The sequence below is a fragment of the Callithrix jacchus genome, chromosome 19 (assembly GCF_049354715.1).
Source record: "Callithrix jacchus isolate 240 chromosome 19, calJac240_pri, whole genome shotgun sequence".
NCBI classification, from domain to species: domain Eukaryota; kingdom Metazoa; phylum Chordata; class Mammalia; order Primates; family Cebidae; genus Callithrix; species Callithrix jacchus.
In genome coordinates, this window is record NC_133520.1 from 8723791 (window position 1) to 8738940 (window position 15150).

Genomic DNA, 15150 nt, shown 5'->3' on the forward strand with positions numbered 1-15150 from the left:
GACCGCGGCGCCGTTGCTGCGGGTGATCAACGTCGACGTGGAGGCTTCGGGCAGATTTCCACTCCTGGTATTGCATCTACGCCCAGCAATGAACCCTTTCATTCATTCTGGCTTTTAGCCAGAGGTGTTCTAATTGGACTTGTCCGCGCAGGCCTTTGACTCATTCAGCCAGTCTTCCTGATGCCCTATTGGCACGATCCTGGTGTTTCACAGAAAATAATTCGTTTTCAACTAGTGGCAGGCCAGTGGGGGACCGTATCCTCCAAGAGTCGGATTTTGAAAAGATTAATTGCTCTTCCGGAGATTATCCCGGTCAAGGCTGGCTTTACAATGCTCCTGCTATAAATTCCCATAGTACTATGCAAGCCCAATGTAGTACGTGTTATAATGTATTATATACACTTCTGTTTTCATTGTTCGTTTGGTTTTTCATTCACGCATTCATCTATCCGTTCAACAAATATTTGTTAGTCTTTTAAATGCCGGCCACGCAGGGTGTTGAGCATTAGAGAACAAAAGAGAATACCTTTTCCCAGAAAGCTAGAATTCTAGTAACTGATACAGGCAGTAAGCAATTAATTACAGTAGTTACCTTTAATCCAATGGGATATGATTTAAAGTCCCCCAGTGGATGACTGAAACCACGGATAGTACTGAAGCCTGTGTATGTGTGCTATGTTTTTACCTATACATACCTATGATATAGTTCAATTTATAAATTAGGCACAGTAAAAGATTAACAATAACTAGTAATAAAATTGAATAATTATATGAAAAATGAACCCGTGGATAAAGGGGGCACTATTGTGCCGGGCGCGGTGGCTCAAGCCTGTAATCCCAGCACTTTGGGAGGCCGAGGTGGGTGGATCACGAGGTCAAGAGATCGAGACCATCCTGGTCAACATGGTGAAACCCCTTCTCTACTAAAAATACAACAAATTAGCTGGGCATGGTGGCGCATGCCTGTAATCCCAGCTACTCAGGAGGCTGAGGCAGGAGAATTGCTCTCAATCTGAGGGTCAACATAAAGGAGGAAATGATTCAGATGAATTAGCAAGTGGAGAAGCAGCAGGTAAGATGGGTCTCCAGGAGGATGCACCCCTTTTCCCTTCCTGTCTTTAAGTACACTAATGCTACTTTTCAGCTGGCTGCATTTCCCCTTAAGCTTTAGAGTTGTTAACACATATCACTGGATTTGTGTATATGTCTATTTGCATTGGGCAGAGGTGAATTGCTAGGGTATGGTGTAGCAATAAGCATGCAAGGAACACTGACTGTGTTTTTATATCCCATTGAGACTAGAAGGTGCACGGGAGCTGCACTGGTCATGTCTTACACCTCTAAGTATTGAACATACACAGTAGTAGAAACTGTATTTCTCAATTTCATGGAGATAACATTTTAAAACTCGTTATCTCAGGAGCTGTTTGATTTTAAGGCTCACAACTGGTTTTAAGAGTACTAAGGTGATTGGAGGCATAAACTAAGGCCATGAGAGAAAACCACAACTGATTTTAAGAGTACTGAGGTGGGGCGGGGCGCGGTGGCTCAAGCCTGTAATCCCAGCACTTTGGGAGGCCGAGGCGGGTGGATCACGAGGTCAAGAGATCGAGACCATCCTGGTCAACATGGTGAAACCCCGTCTGTACTAAAGACACAAAAAAATTAGCTGGGCATGGTGGCGTGTGCCTATAATCTCAGCTACTCGGGAGGCTGAGGCAGGAGAATTGCCTGAACCCAGGAGGCAGAGGCTGCAGTGAGCCGAGATGGCGCCATTGCACTCCAGCCTGGGTAACAAGAGCAAAACTCCGTCTCTTAAAAAAAAAGAAAAAAAAAAAAAGAGTACTGAGGTGGTTGGATTTAAAAACTAAGGCCACGAGAGTAGAAGCAGTGGAAGATGGGGTAGGAGAAGAGTAGAAGATAGGGTAGCAGTGTTTACTGATGAGGAAAGTGTTTCTAGATGTCGTCTCTCGGTTGGATATTACTTACGTAGTGAGTGTTTTAAACCACACCTGATAGCCAACTCTGGAGGAGAATAGGAGGGAATCTTTCTGAATGAGACACTTACTAAGCCCAGGTGGAGACAGATCTGAGATTGAAGAAAGAGCTTTATGTCACATGTTTCTTCTTGCTCAAGAATGGCATGTATAACATGTTTATTGTGCAAATGGGAATTCACTTTTTGAATTTAGGTTTGCAGTTCTCTTAAAAGTCAGTCTAATCCTGTTCTATTTTTGTTTGTTCTTTAAATGTTTGAATATGATAATTATTTAGTTTTGCATAAATCAAGAAAATACAGATTTAAAACGCAAGAGAAGAAAAAGCAATGAAAGTCTTTTCTTTTTTAGGTGACCGGAAAGAGAAGATGAAAAATCAAATTCAGCAGATGATGGATGTCTCTCGGGTATAATCCTTTTTTAGAGTCCCATAAGTGCCCGTGAATGCTTTTACTGTGTCTCACTTATATAAATACTTCTGTCTTCTGTAATTTTTAGACACAGACTGCAATATCGGTAGTTGAAGAGGATCTAAACCTTTTACGATCTAAGCTAAGAGCCTCCAGGTCCACTAAATGTAACCTGGAAGGTAGGTTGCTTCTTGAGAAGAAATTGCTGTATATCAGAAAGATGCGAAATTGCATTAGACAGATAAAGAGTGGTTTCCTGCTTTCATACTTCTCATTCCTCTCCGCACCAAAACCCCAACCAAGTTCTCAAGTTCTTGTGCACACACATAGAGCTCAAATGTTTGACCCTTTGCAGACCAGATAAAGAAATTGGAAGATGACCGCAACTCACTACAATCTGCCAAAGTTGGACTGGAAGATGAGAACAGAACCCTGAGGCAGAAAGTGGAGATTCTGAGTGAACTGTATCAGCAGAAGGAGATGGCTTTGCAAAAGTAAGGTTTTCATTTACTGTTCACTGTCATGTGACTAAATAAAGGTGTACTAATATAGACAGTGTTATCTTTTTTAGGATTATTTATCCTTCTTTCCATCTCTAATTAGTACAAATTTGTCTTTCTTCCTATCTGCTTTGTTTCTCATAACCTGCATTTTTCTTTCCTTCCTAACCAGTTGTCAGAAACTGCTGCCTGTAGCTCATGTAAGAGGGAGCATTTGACTGGGACTGACAGTTCCTGCTGTGGAAGTGCTTCTCTTTTGAAGATCTGTCCACGCCTTTTCTGTGGCTCCACCACTTATTTCACTTTCCTTTCTTTGTGGTCAATTACGTAATTTCCTTTAAAAAGTCTGAGTGATTTGTACGACATGTTTTAGTAGAATAAAAACTTCAAAAAAGGACATTTTACTTACTAAAGGTACATTAAGTTTTGGACTTCACAGAGTCAAATATTCAGACTAAACATAATTGTGGCAAAGATGAGGAGTGTTGAATATAGAACTATTTGGTGTATATATTTAGATACTAATCTTCTGAAATGCACATCTCAAATTTTGAGCTAGGTATCTTTTGAAAACTGTATTTTTATAATTCAAGTATTTTCTCCACAAAAACATCTGAATTCTCTAAAAATAGGTTGTCTGTGGCAGTTACTATTTGTGTTTGCTCTTATATTTTACTCTATGGTGTAGATGGCAGTGTGTGAGAAGACCTCTCTTGCTAAGCAAACTTAACCTTTTAAAATGCTTAGTCTGCTACTGCCGTATGCCATTAAACATTAAAACTATACCATTAACTTTTTCTCTAATTCTTTGCTCACCAAGCAGCCAGTTTAGATTTTCCAGATTTTGCTCAGGCCAGCTCTAAATGCCTGTCCTGCTTCAGAGAGACATTCCTCATTTCATTACTTTTTTAAAAAGAGCACTTCTCTGCCTCCAATAGTAATGTGAATTATTTAAATGGAAACTGTTTTTCTTCATGATCCAGTTAACCCATTTATGTGCCACAACATTCATTCAGTCTCCATGCGTGGTTTGTACTCTGCTGTCCGCCCCTAAAGTCACTGCGTGTGTTCAGGCCCTTGTCATCTTTTATGCCAGTCCCCTAGCTAATCACCTCTCTTATCTTCAGTCTCTCTTATACATCTGCTTCCAAATTCTGATTGTCTCTATAGCTGCTAGAGTGAACTTTCTAAAATACAAGTCTGTCCGTGTCATTATGTGCTAAAAATCTATCAAGTATGCTCCATCCCCTTGAGGGTCAACTCCATAGTTCTTAACACGTACAGAGGCCACTTTCCCCTCAGCTATTCCTTAGTTGCCTCTCCAGGTACACTTCCTGCGGTTTCTTCTGATGCTTCTTAAACTGTAGACACTCAACAGTTCCTCCATGCCACTCTAAACTTCTTTGTCTTTCTGTATGCTGTTTTTCTGCAGTAAAAATGTCCTTCATTGTTTCTGCCTGGCAGTCACCTACCTACTCACATGTTCATGCTCCTAAAAATCTTTCTTGGAGTGAGTAGCATAAATAAATAGGTAGCTACACAGACTGAGCCTCATTTGCTTCTTAAATGTAATTCCTAAAATATATTTGAGTTTAAATCTACATATTGGTGTCTTCCGTTTATTTGATGGCCTGTTCTGTGTTCTTTTTTTTCAAATTATTAGAGCATTTTAAATTCTTCTGCTCTTCTCTCTTTAAGCTTGGTGGTTACAAGTTGTTCTACTTGTCTTGTTGTCTTTACCTTAAAGGCCACAGTGTGTATCCTGGACTTATTACAAAGTCTGACATAAGGGAGTTACCTCTTTCTTCATAGAGGAGTTACCTTTCTTTTGTGTGTGTGTGTGTGAGACAGGGTCTCTCTCTGTCGGCAGGCTGGAGTGCAGTGGCACGATCTCGGCTTACTGCAACTTCTGCCGCCTGGGTTCAAGTGATTCTCCTGCCTCAAGTAGCTGGGACTACAGGCACCCGCCACCATGCCTGGCTAATTTTTGTATTTTTAGTAGAGATGCATTTTGTTTCAGATACGGGGTTTCACCATGTTGGCCAGGATGGTCTCAATCTCTTGACCTCATGATCCGCCCACCTCAGCTTCCCAAAGTGCTGGGACTACAGGCGTGAACCACCACACCAGGCACCAGGCCGAGGAGTTACCTCTTTCTGGGCTTTAACTTCCTCCTGACTTAAATGTTACTGTGGTAATGTATTGAAATGCTCTCTAAAGCTCAGACTCCACAGAATATTTTGTGTTTTACAGTGCTATCCTGCTGATTCTCAATTTACATACATATTTATAGTTAGTATCACGCTTTATTCTCCTGCATCTTCAGTCTTCCATTTGCGATCACTGTCATTCTATTTGAAGAATATACTTTAATTCAGGTTCAGTGCGTTCATTTTTGTGTGACAATGTCTTTATTTTGACTCTATTTTAAAATGTTCTTTTTTTTTCTTGAGACAGAATTTCGCTCTTGTTGCCCAGGCTGGAGTGCAACAGTGCTATCCCTGCTCATTGCAACCTCAGCCTCCCAGGTTCACGTGATTCTCCTGCCTCAGCCACCCGAGTAGCTTGGATTACAGGCATGCACCATCACGCCCAGCTAATTTCGTTTTTTTTCAGTGGAGATGGGGTTTCTCCATGTTGGTCAGACTGGTCTCGAACTCCTGACCTCAGGCGATCCACCTGCCTCGGGCTCCCAAAGTGCTGGGGTTACAGGTGTGAGCCACTGTGCCCAGCCTTAAAAGGATCTTTCTACTGGTTATGGAATTTTCATAGTTGTTTAATACCAACACTTTAAAGATAACCAGTTATCTTCTGGTTTTAAAGTTTCTTTGAGGAATCTATTATCATTCTTATTTTCTCTTTTTCAAATACATCATGCCTTCCCTAGCTGCCTTTGGTCATTTTTCTTTTTGGTTTTTCAGCAATTTTGTTGGGAGGCACATCATGTAGGGTTTTGTCATCACCCCCCCATCCCCACCCCCCTGCTTTTCCTGTTTCATTTATGCTGCTTGAGGTTATAAACCTCTCTTAAATTTGGGGCCTCTTTTTTCACACATTAATTCCATTTCATTCTCTCTTGTCCTGAGAATCCCATTAAACATACTAGGATCCCTCATCCCTACCCCTTGCCCAGTGCTCCTATATCCTGAATTTGCTTCATTCTGGATGTTTTCTGACCTGTCTTCCAGTGTGCTAAAAATGTCACCTCAGTTTAAGCCTGGACAACATAGGGAGACCTCTGTCTCTAATTTTTAAAATTAGCTGGATGTAGTGGTATGTGCTTATGGTCCCAGCTCATTGGGAGACTGTGGTGGGAGGATTGCTTTAGCCCAGTCTCTTGCTTGAGACTGCAAGCAAGCCATGATCACACCACTGCACTCCAGCCTGAGCAACACAGTGAGAACCTGTCTCAAAAAAAAAAAAAGGCAAAAGAAATGAACATTCAATTCATAGACTCAGAAGTGGAAACAGCAAGTAAACATAAATAGATGCTCAACTTTAGGAGTCATGAGAATCGTTAAAATACCATTTTCTTTCCAGCAGATTAGAGCACAAATTAAGAAGTTTGATAATAGGAGGATGTATGAAAGTGGACTGTTGATGGTAGTGTTAAATATGTACTGTTGGCCAGGCAAGGTGGTTCACGCCTGTAATCTACCACTTTGGGAAGCCTAGTCGGGTTTATCACCTGAAGTTGAGGTTCGAGACCAGCCTGACCAACATGGAGAAACCCCGTCTCTACTAAACATACAAAATGAGCTGGGTTTACAGGCATGCACCATGTCCCAAAGTTCTGTAATCCCAGCTATTCGAGAGGCTGAGGCAAGAAAATCTCTTAAACCCGGGGAGGTGGAGATTGCGGGTGAGCTGATAGCGCCCCTGCACTCAAGCCTGGGCAACAAGAGCAAAACTTTGTCTCCGAATAAATAAAATAAAATAGGGCCAGGCGTAGTGGCTCATGCCTGTAATCCCAGCACTTCGGCAGGCCAAGGCGGGTGGATCACGAGGTCAAGAGATCGAGACCATCCTGGTCAACATGGTGAAACCCCGTCTCTACTAAAAATAGAAAAATTAGCTGGGCGTGGTGGCACGTGCCTGTAGTCCCAGCTACTCGGGAGGCTGAGGCAGGAGAATTGCTTGAACCCAGGAAGCGGAAGTTGCGGTGAGCCGAGATCCTGCCATTGCACTCCAGCCTGGGCAACAGAGCAAGACTCCTCGGAAAAAAAAAAAAAAAAAAAAAAAAAAATATATATATATATATATATATATATATATATATATATATACGGCCAGGCGCGGTGGCTCATGCCTATAATCCCAGCATTTTGGGAGGCCAAGGTGGGTGGATCACGAGGTCCAGAGATCGAGACCATCCTTGTCAACATGATGAAACCCCGTCTCTACTAAAAATACAAAAATTAGCTGGACATGGTGGCCTGCGCCTGTAGTCCCAGCTACTCGGGATGCTGAGGCAGGAGAATTGCTTGAACCCAGGAGGCGGAGGTGTTGGGGAGCTGAGATCGCACCATTGCACTCCAGCCAGGGTAACAAGAGCGAAAGTCCGTCTCAAAAAAAAAAAAATGTATACACACACACACACACACACACACACACACACGGTTAAATAATATAACCCATGTTATATATATTTTGCCACTTCCCAAAAAGGGTCTATTTAACTCACAGAGTTATTGTGCAAATCAAATGAAGTAAAAGCCTTTTTAAGCTAGGCGCAGTGGCTCACACCTGTAATCCCAGCACTTTGGAAGACCAAGGTGAGCAGATCACCTGGGGTCATGAGTTCAAGACCAGTCTGGCCTACAGGATGAAACTCCGTCTCTAAATTAAAAAAAAAAAAAAAAAAAACACGAAAAAAAAGGCAGGGCGTGGTGGCCAGCCTGTGGTCCTAGCTACCCCGGAGGCTAAGTCGGAAGGATCACTTGAACACAGGAGACGGGGGTTGCAGTGAGCCAAGACCGTCCCATTGCACTCCAGCCCGAGAGACAGAATGAGACTCTGCCCCGCCCCCCACGCCCTAGAAAAGACCCCATCTATACAAAAAAAGTTTTTATTTTAATTAGCTGGGCGTGGTGGGGCACAGCTGCACCTGTAGTCCCAGCTACACAGGAGGCTGAGGCGGGAGGATCCTTGAGCCTAGGACATAGAAGGCAGCAGTGAGCTGTAAGCGACTCTGGGCGACAGAGCAAGCTATCTGTCTCTTAAAAAAAAAAAAAAAGTAGCCACGCATCTTTAACACAGGAGGAGGAGGTGTGTGTGGTCGCTAGGGGTTCAAAGTTAAATAGCCGCAGAGCGAACTAATACAATGAACATTTAAAACAGTGAACTCTACGAAGTGGGCTGGAAGACAGCTGAAACCAAAACCAACCTTCTTTTTTTTCTTTAACACACTGTTGCTGGCCTACTGTTTTATTTCCTTTTTTTTTTTTTTTTTTTTTAAAGCCAATCTTTAAAAGTTGACACACCTTTGGCTTGTATTTAATGCAACAGGTGACTTGCACCTACGGAGAGCTTGGAGAAAACACGGACATGTGGAATTTTCCCGCATGTCCCGCAGATCGGGAGTCTGAAGAGACCGTGGGAAGTCTCTGTTGTGCGCCTGCGCGGAGTTCCCGCATGCTCAGTACCTGAGGTAGGGGAGCCTTCCATCCCGGAATGACCTACGGACAGTGCGAAAGCGCGGTACCGGACGCCGCGAGGGACTGGGTCTCCATAGCGCGTTTCTGCTGTTCTGAAGTGTCTTTGGTCCAACGTCGTTCCAGGTTTGTCACCGTAAGTTTCTCTCCTGCCGGTCGGGGCAAGAGCCGGGTAGACAGGATTTATGTTTGGAAAAAAAAAAGGTCTATGTGAATCAGATTGCTTCTCCAGATGTTCTAATTTCGGACTGGGACTCATGAGTGTCAGTATTTTAATGGTTTATCCGCTGCTTTTATTTTCGTGATCCGGAAGGTTTTTATAGCCATATATTGTAGAAACAACAAGACAGACCTAGACATTGAGTTCGTTGATGCACCCAAATTTAGAAACTGCCTTCCACCTAAAATTAAATTTCTTTAAGTAGCAAATATTCTTCCAACCGCCATTTCTACGTATTTGTAGGTTTGCGTGATTTATTTGGATTTCCTGGGAATATAATTGCTGGTTCAAAAGATAGGTACGTCATACTTTTACTGAGCTTCTCAAAACTCTCCTGAGGGTTCACCCTTTGTCAACAATGATCAGGAACGTTCCCTCGCACCCTTGCAAACCCGACAAAGGACAGACTTTTCTTCTCCTCCTCTCCTCCCTCTTCTCCTCCTCCCCTCCCTCTCACCCTTTGTTTTTCTTCCTCCTCCTTTCTTCTTTCTTCCTTCTTCCTCCTTCTTTCTTTTTTAAGACATGTTCTTGCTGGGCGCGGTGGCTCAAGCCTGTAATTCCAGCACTTTGGGAGGCTGAGGCGGGTGGATCACGAGGTCAAGAGATCGAGACCATCCTGGTCAACTTGGTGAAACCACGTCTCTACTAAAAATACTAAAAATTAGCTGGGCATGGTGGCGCGTGCCTGTAATCCCAGCTACTCAGGAGACTGAGGCAGAAGAATTGCCTGAACCCAGGAGGCGGAGGTTGTGGTGAGCCGCGATCACGCCATTGCACTCCAGCCTGGGTAACAAGAGCGAAACTCCGTCTCAAAAAAAAAAAAAAAAAAAAAAAAAGACGTGTGCTTGCTCCGTCCCCAGGCTGGAGTACAGTGGTGCTGTCATGTTTCACTGCAACCTCAACCTCCCAGGCTCAGGTGATTCTCCCACGTCAGCCTCCCAAGTAGTTGCATGTGCCACCACGCCGGTCTAATTTTTGCATTTTTTTTTTTTTTTTTTTCAGAGACGAGGTTTTGCCATGTTGCCATGTTAGAGACTGGTTTCAAACTCCTGAGCTCAAGCAATCTACCCACCTTGGCCTCCCAAAGTTCTAGGATAACAGGTGTGAACCACCGCGTTCAGCGACAAATTTTCTTTTTTCTTCTTTTCTTCTCTTTTCTTTTCTCTCTTTCTTTCTTTCTTTTTTTTTCTGTCTTTCTGTCTTTCTCTCTGGAGTAGCTGGGATTATAGGTGCACACCACTGTGCCCAGCTAACTTTTGTATTGTTTTGTAGAGACAGGGTTTCACCATGTTGGCCAGGCTGGTCTCAACATTTTTTTAAAAAGTTTAGTAGCTCAGGCCGGGTGTGATGGCTCACACCTGTAATCCCAGCACTTTGGGAGGCCTAGGCGGATGGATCACGAGGTCTGGAGTTCAAGACCAGCGTGGCCACATGGAGAAATCCCGTCTTTTCCAAAAATAAAAAAATTGAGTGGGTTTGGTGACCCATGCCTGTAGTCCCAGCTACTTGGGAGGCTGGGCAGGAGAATCGCTTAAACCTGGGAGGCATAGGTTGCGGTGAGCCAAGATCCCGCCATTGCACTCTAGCCTGGGCACCAGAGGGAGACTCTGTCTCAAAGATAAAACAAAAATTAGTTGGGCGTAGTGGCCTGTACCTGTAGTCCTAGCTACTCCAGAGGCTGAGGCAGGAGAATTGCTTCAACCTGGGAGGCGGAAGTTGCAGTGAGCCAAGATCACACCATTGCACTCCTGCCTAGGTAACAGAGCGAGACTTTGTCTCCAAAAAAGAAAAAGTTACATTAAAAAAAAAGTTGGCCGAGCGTGGTGGCTCAAGCCTGTAATCCCAGCACTTTGGGAGACCCAGGCGGGTGGATCACGAGGTCTGGAGATGGAGACCATCCTGGTTAACATGGTGAAACCCCGTCTCTACTAAAAATACAAAAAATTAGCTGGGCGTGGTGGCGCGTGCCTGTAATCCCAGCTACTCAGGAGGCTGAGGCAGGAGAATTGCCTGAACCCAGGAGGCGGAGGTTGCGGTGAGCCGAGATCGCGCCATTGCACTCCAGCCCGGGGAACAAGAGCGAAACTCCGTCTCAAAAAAAAAAAAGTATTTAAAAGTTAAGCAACTGCCCTGCCATTTACAAAAAATTGGAATTCTCCCATGATTTGAAACACCACCTTCAGTGTATTAGGTTCTGTTTCTGCAATTTGTTTCCTTAATTTGTCTCACCAAACTTTTATATCATATTTTGAATAAATCACATTTTGTCATATTTTGACAATTAATAAGGGGAGTACCTCTGCTCATTGTTCTTTTTCCAGAATTTGCTCCATTATGCTTACATTTTTATTTTTTCAGATGACCTTGAACATTCTCATCAGGCCAGGTTCCAAAAGATAAATAACTATTATTTTGATCTGGAACTCATCATTTTTAGATCGGAATCCTCATCTGTTCACAGTCGTTATATGAGAAGAAACGAATCATTTGAGGCCTGTTGTTTTCCATGCTTCTGAACTAGCCCTTTGGCAGATGTAAAGACTTCTCTAATGGATAGGTGTTAGGCTGATGGCCTTACGTGTTATACAGCTTTTTTTTTTGTCTACTGCAAGCCTCAAGCTCAGAATGTTATGAAAAAAAGCCTGCGCTGTACTCTGGTTGAGGGTCATGTTGATGATCATTTTGTATTCTTAAGGTCAGAACACTGTTGGAGAAGTTATAGGAACTTTTTGCCCTTGACACTGCTCTAATGTTCCTGCAAAATAACCAAAATAAGGACAATCAGAACAATAATAGTTAGCCAGTATTATTTGGTGTTTACCTTGTGCAAGGGACAAGTGCTTTCTTTCTTTCTTTTTTTTTTTGAGACAGAGTCTTACTCTCTGTCGCCCAGGCTAGAGTGCAATGGCACGATCTCGGCTCACTGCAACCTCCACCTACCAGGTTCAAGCAATTCTTCTGCTTCAGCCTCCTAAGTAGCTGGGATTACAGATGTGTGTCACTGCGCCCAGCTAATTTTTGTATTTTTAGTAGAGAGAGGATTTCACCATGTTGGTCAGGCTGGTCTTGAACTCCTGACCTCAGGTCATCTGCCCACCTTGGCCTCCCAAAGTACTGGGATTACAGGCGTGAGCCATCACGCTCGGCCTACCCAGTCTTGGGTCATTCTTTATAACTGTATGAAAATGGACTAATAAACCTCCCTTTGTAATTATGCCCTACACACGTACATCCCTGTACTATTCACACCACTTTTGGCGCTTCCTAATTTTATGTTATAGGCATTAGGCTACATTATTTTATCTACAACCCACCAAAATATTAGCTCCTCAAGCACAAATATTACGTCTTATATTTTTAGCTCCCAAGCACCTTCCATATCCTTTGCACATTACCCACCTCACATACAAATTGTCTCACATGCTCAGCAGCCTGGGTCAGTGTCTCCTATGTTTTCAAATGCCCCATCTGCAGAGAGACATAAAAAATATAGAGTTTATTGAAAGAGTTAATGCCCAAATGGAGTTTTTTTCAAGTCTCTTTTAGTAAATATGTATTAAAGAACTTAATGGGAGCAATCCCAAGTCAGCACTCAATTAATATATGTTCAGTTGAATTTACGTAAGGAAAACCAGTATTTGAAATTAACGACATATTTTTCTTGATCTCTTTTTAGAGTTTACCATGGCTTCCAGGAACACCGTGTTGATGCGGTTGGTAGCCTCAGCATATTCTGTTGCTCAAAAGGCAGGAATGATAGTCAGACGTGTTATTGCTGAAGGAGACCTGGGTATTGTGGAGAAGGTACTGAAACTCTCATATCATTTCATACCAACTTTATTTTTGTTCTTGAGGTTTAGCTAAATGATGTAAAACTGTGGACAGACTTTATCAATGAAAATAGTTGATGGCTCTGTTATGGAGATTGCGAGACCCTTGCTTCAGAAGGGTAACATCTCTGCTTTGAAAATGACTCCAGACTTCCTGCATGCAAGATCTTTATTCATATGTCTGAGTCTTCTGAACCATATTCATCCCGAAGGCATTGTAACCAAGCTTCAAATTCTAGAGTAATCTCTTGCATGTAACACCATGCAATCCTTAGTGAACTCAACATGTTTGGTAAAATCTGGCATTTACGTAAGTATTTGTTATAATCAAAGTGATACATTTTTTTCTTCCTCATGGAAAAGAAACTCAAAACAAGAGTGTTTTTTCCAATGTAGGAATTACAAACTTAAATAGATTGTTACAAAGTTTATAGTGATAGTTGATTCTTAAAAGAAATGCCACCATGCTTGTGTTCCAGTTTAAAATATAATTTTCCATAGGATTTGGTTATTACTTCACATTACAAATTTTACACATAAGCTTTCATATATTGACTTTTAATCCTTAAATTCTTTATTATAATCTTTTTGTTATTTTTTTTTTTTTTTGAGACAGAGTTTCACTGTTGTTACCCAGGCTGGAGTGCAATGGCACGATCTCGGCTCACCGCAACCTCCGCCTCCTGGGTTCAGGCAATTCTCCTGCCTCAGCCTTCTGAGTAGCTGGGATTACAGGCAAGCGCCACCATGCCCAGCTAATTTGTTGTATTTTTAGTAGAGACGGGGTTTCACCATGTTGACCAGGATGGTCTCAATCCCTTGACCTCGTGATCCACCCGCCTCGGCCTCCCAAAGTGCTGGGATTACAGGCTTGAGCCACCACGCCCGGCCTTTTTGTTATTTTTTTAAGAGACAGGGTCTCACTCGGTCACCTGAGGCTGGAGTACAGTGGCATAGTCACACTGATAGCTGGTTGCAGCCTCAAGCTCTGGGCTCAAAGGATCCTCTTGACTTAGCCTCCGGAGTATCTAGGACTACAGTCACGCACCATAACACTGAGCTAATGTTTTTTTCGTGGAGATGGGGCTGGTCTTGAACTCCTGGCTTCAAGCAATCCTCCCGCCTCAGCCTCCCAAAGTGCTGAGATTATGGGTTTGAGTACAGGTCTGAGCCACTACACTTGGCCTAAATCTTTATTATAGTCTTTAAGGAAACTTGTATTGTAGTTTCTTCCAAGTGAGAGTATTAATACGATATGATTTATCATTGACACTTTAATGATTTAAAATACAGTAAGTTAAGTCACTCATTTCTAAGTGATACATCCGTCTAGGTTGTTACCATAAGAAAAAGTGAGACATGTGAGTAAAAACAATTGAGAAAAAAGTTGAGGTGAGTTCATTATAAAACATCCTACATGGCTGGGTGTGGTGGCTCACGCCTGTAATCCCAGCAATTTGGGAGGCCGAGGCGGGTGGATCATCTGAGGTTGGGAGTTTGAGACCAGCCTGACCAATGTGGAGAAGCCCTGTCACTGCTAAAAATACAAAATTAGCAGGGCGTGGTGCCGGGCACCTCTTGTCTTAGCTACTCAGGAGGCTGAGGCAAGAGAATCACTTGAACCCAGGAGGCAGAGGTTGCAGTGAGCCAAGATTGTGCCATTGCACTCCAGCCTGGGCAAGAAGAGCGAAACTCAATCTCAAAAATACAAAAGAACATTCAACATAATTGCTTTTAAAAAGTAAACATAAAAATCAGCCTGGGCAACACAGCAAGACCCCGTCTGGCATGGTGGGACATGCTTATAGTCCTGGCTACTTGGGAAACTGAAGTGGGATAATTGCTTGAGCCCGGGAGTTAGAGGCTGCAGTGAACCGTAATCCCACCACTGTACTCCAGGCTGGACAGCAGAGTAAGACCCTATCTCTAAAATAAATAAATAATATTAAATAAAAATAAAACTCATGAGAACAAATGAAATAAATCTTGTTTCCTTTTTTGATAGATTGATGGGCCTGCTCATAGAGGAAATAGAGGTATCTTGATTTAAGCAAAATATTTGTTATAGTCTGTCATTTTCTATTTTAAACAGATTCAAGCTATTTTTAGTCATATGGCCAACATCTCCCATCCTGAGCCATGGTTGCGTGTATTCATAACTGGATTCATAACATTATCCAGAAATTTAAATTCATGAGTCATTTTCATCCTGGAAAAGGATCACTGTTGGCTGATCACAGGACTCTGCTCCTGGCATTGTACTATTCTCTTTATTAAATAACACACAGTTTTTAAAAATACCGAATGTGTTATCTGAAGTGGAAGAGGATGATACAGAAAACATACTTATCAAGTTTGTCAATAAGATAAAGCTGGGCAGGCTAGTTAATACATTTAATCACAGAATAAGTATTGAAAAATAGTTGCAACCTCTGAGAAAAGTGGACCAAATCGAACAGGATGTTACAACAGGAATAATACAAAGTCCTGTATTCATGTTCAAGTTATATAAGATAACTCTGATTCAAATTTGTTTGAA

The 15150-nt window shown here is 42.6% G+C and overlaps 3 protein-coding genes across 27 annotated transcripts in view; 2 read left to right on the forward strand and 1 right to left on the reverse strand.

The window, feature by feature from the left end:
* Positions 1-8557, forward strand: LOC100403806 (transport and Golgi organization protein 1 homolog). Of its 2 annotated transcripts, none has more exons than XM_078356525.1 (5): positions 1-1072; positions 2349-2404; positions 2496-2586; positions 2763-2901; positions 8416-8557. In XM_078356525.1, the coding sequence occupies exons 2-5, from the start codon at positions 2366-2368 to the stop codon at positions 8417-8419; spliced, it is 273 nt and encodes a 90-aa protein (XP_078212651.1). In that variant the 5' UTR covers positions 1-1072; positions 2349-2365; the 3' UTR covers positions 8420-8557. The 2 variants fall into 2 exon arrangements, with proteins under 2 accessions (XP_078212651.1, XP_035136755.1); XM_035280864.3 differs by lacking the exon at positions 8416-8557 and adding an exon at positions 3080-4506.
* The window catches only part of LOC100397282 (3'(2'),5'-bisphosphate nucleotidase 1), a 22330-nt gene continuing 15710 nt past the window's right edge, over positions 8531-15150 (forward strand). For 6 of the 24 annotated variants that reach the window (XR_013529685.1, XM_054248148.2, XM_078356509.1 and 3 more), the window contains exons 1-3: positions 8551-8697; positions 9784-9882; positions 12458-12585. Coding sequence is in view for 23 of the 24 variants with exons in the window: in XM_054248148.2 (XP_054104123.1) it covers positions 9807-9882; positions 12458-12585 (204 nt within the window). In the remaining variant the exon portion in view is untranslated. Of the gene's footprint in view, positions 8698-9024; positions 9080-9783; positions 9883-12457; positions 12586-15150 lie in introns of all 24 variants that reach the window. The other 18 variants (XM_054248154.2, XM_078356515.1, XM_078356519.1 and 15 more) reach the window with 9 other exon arrangements.
* LOC144580349 (transport and Golgi organization protein 1 homolog) overlaps positions 12191-15150 on the reverse strand; it is a 92924-nt gene continuing 89964 nt past the window's right edge. The window contains exon 25 of the mRNA XM_078356504.1: positions 12191-12249. Coding sequence (XP_078212630.1) covers positions 12206-12249 — 44 coding nt within the window. The 3' untranslated portion in view covers positions 12191-12205. The remainder of the gene's footprint in view (positions 12250-15150) is intronic.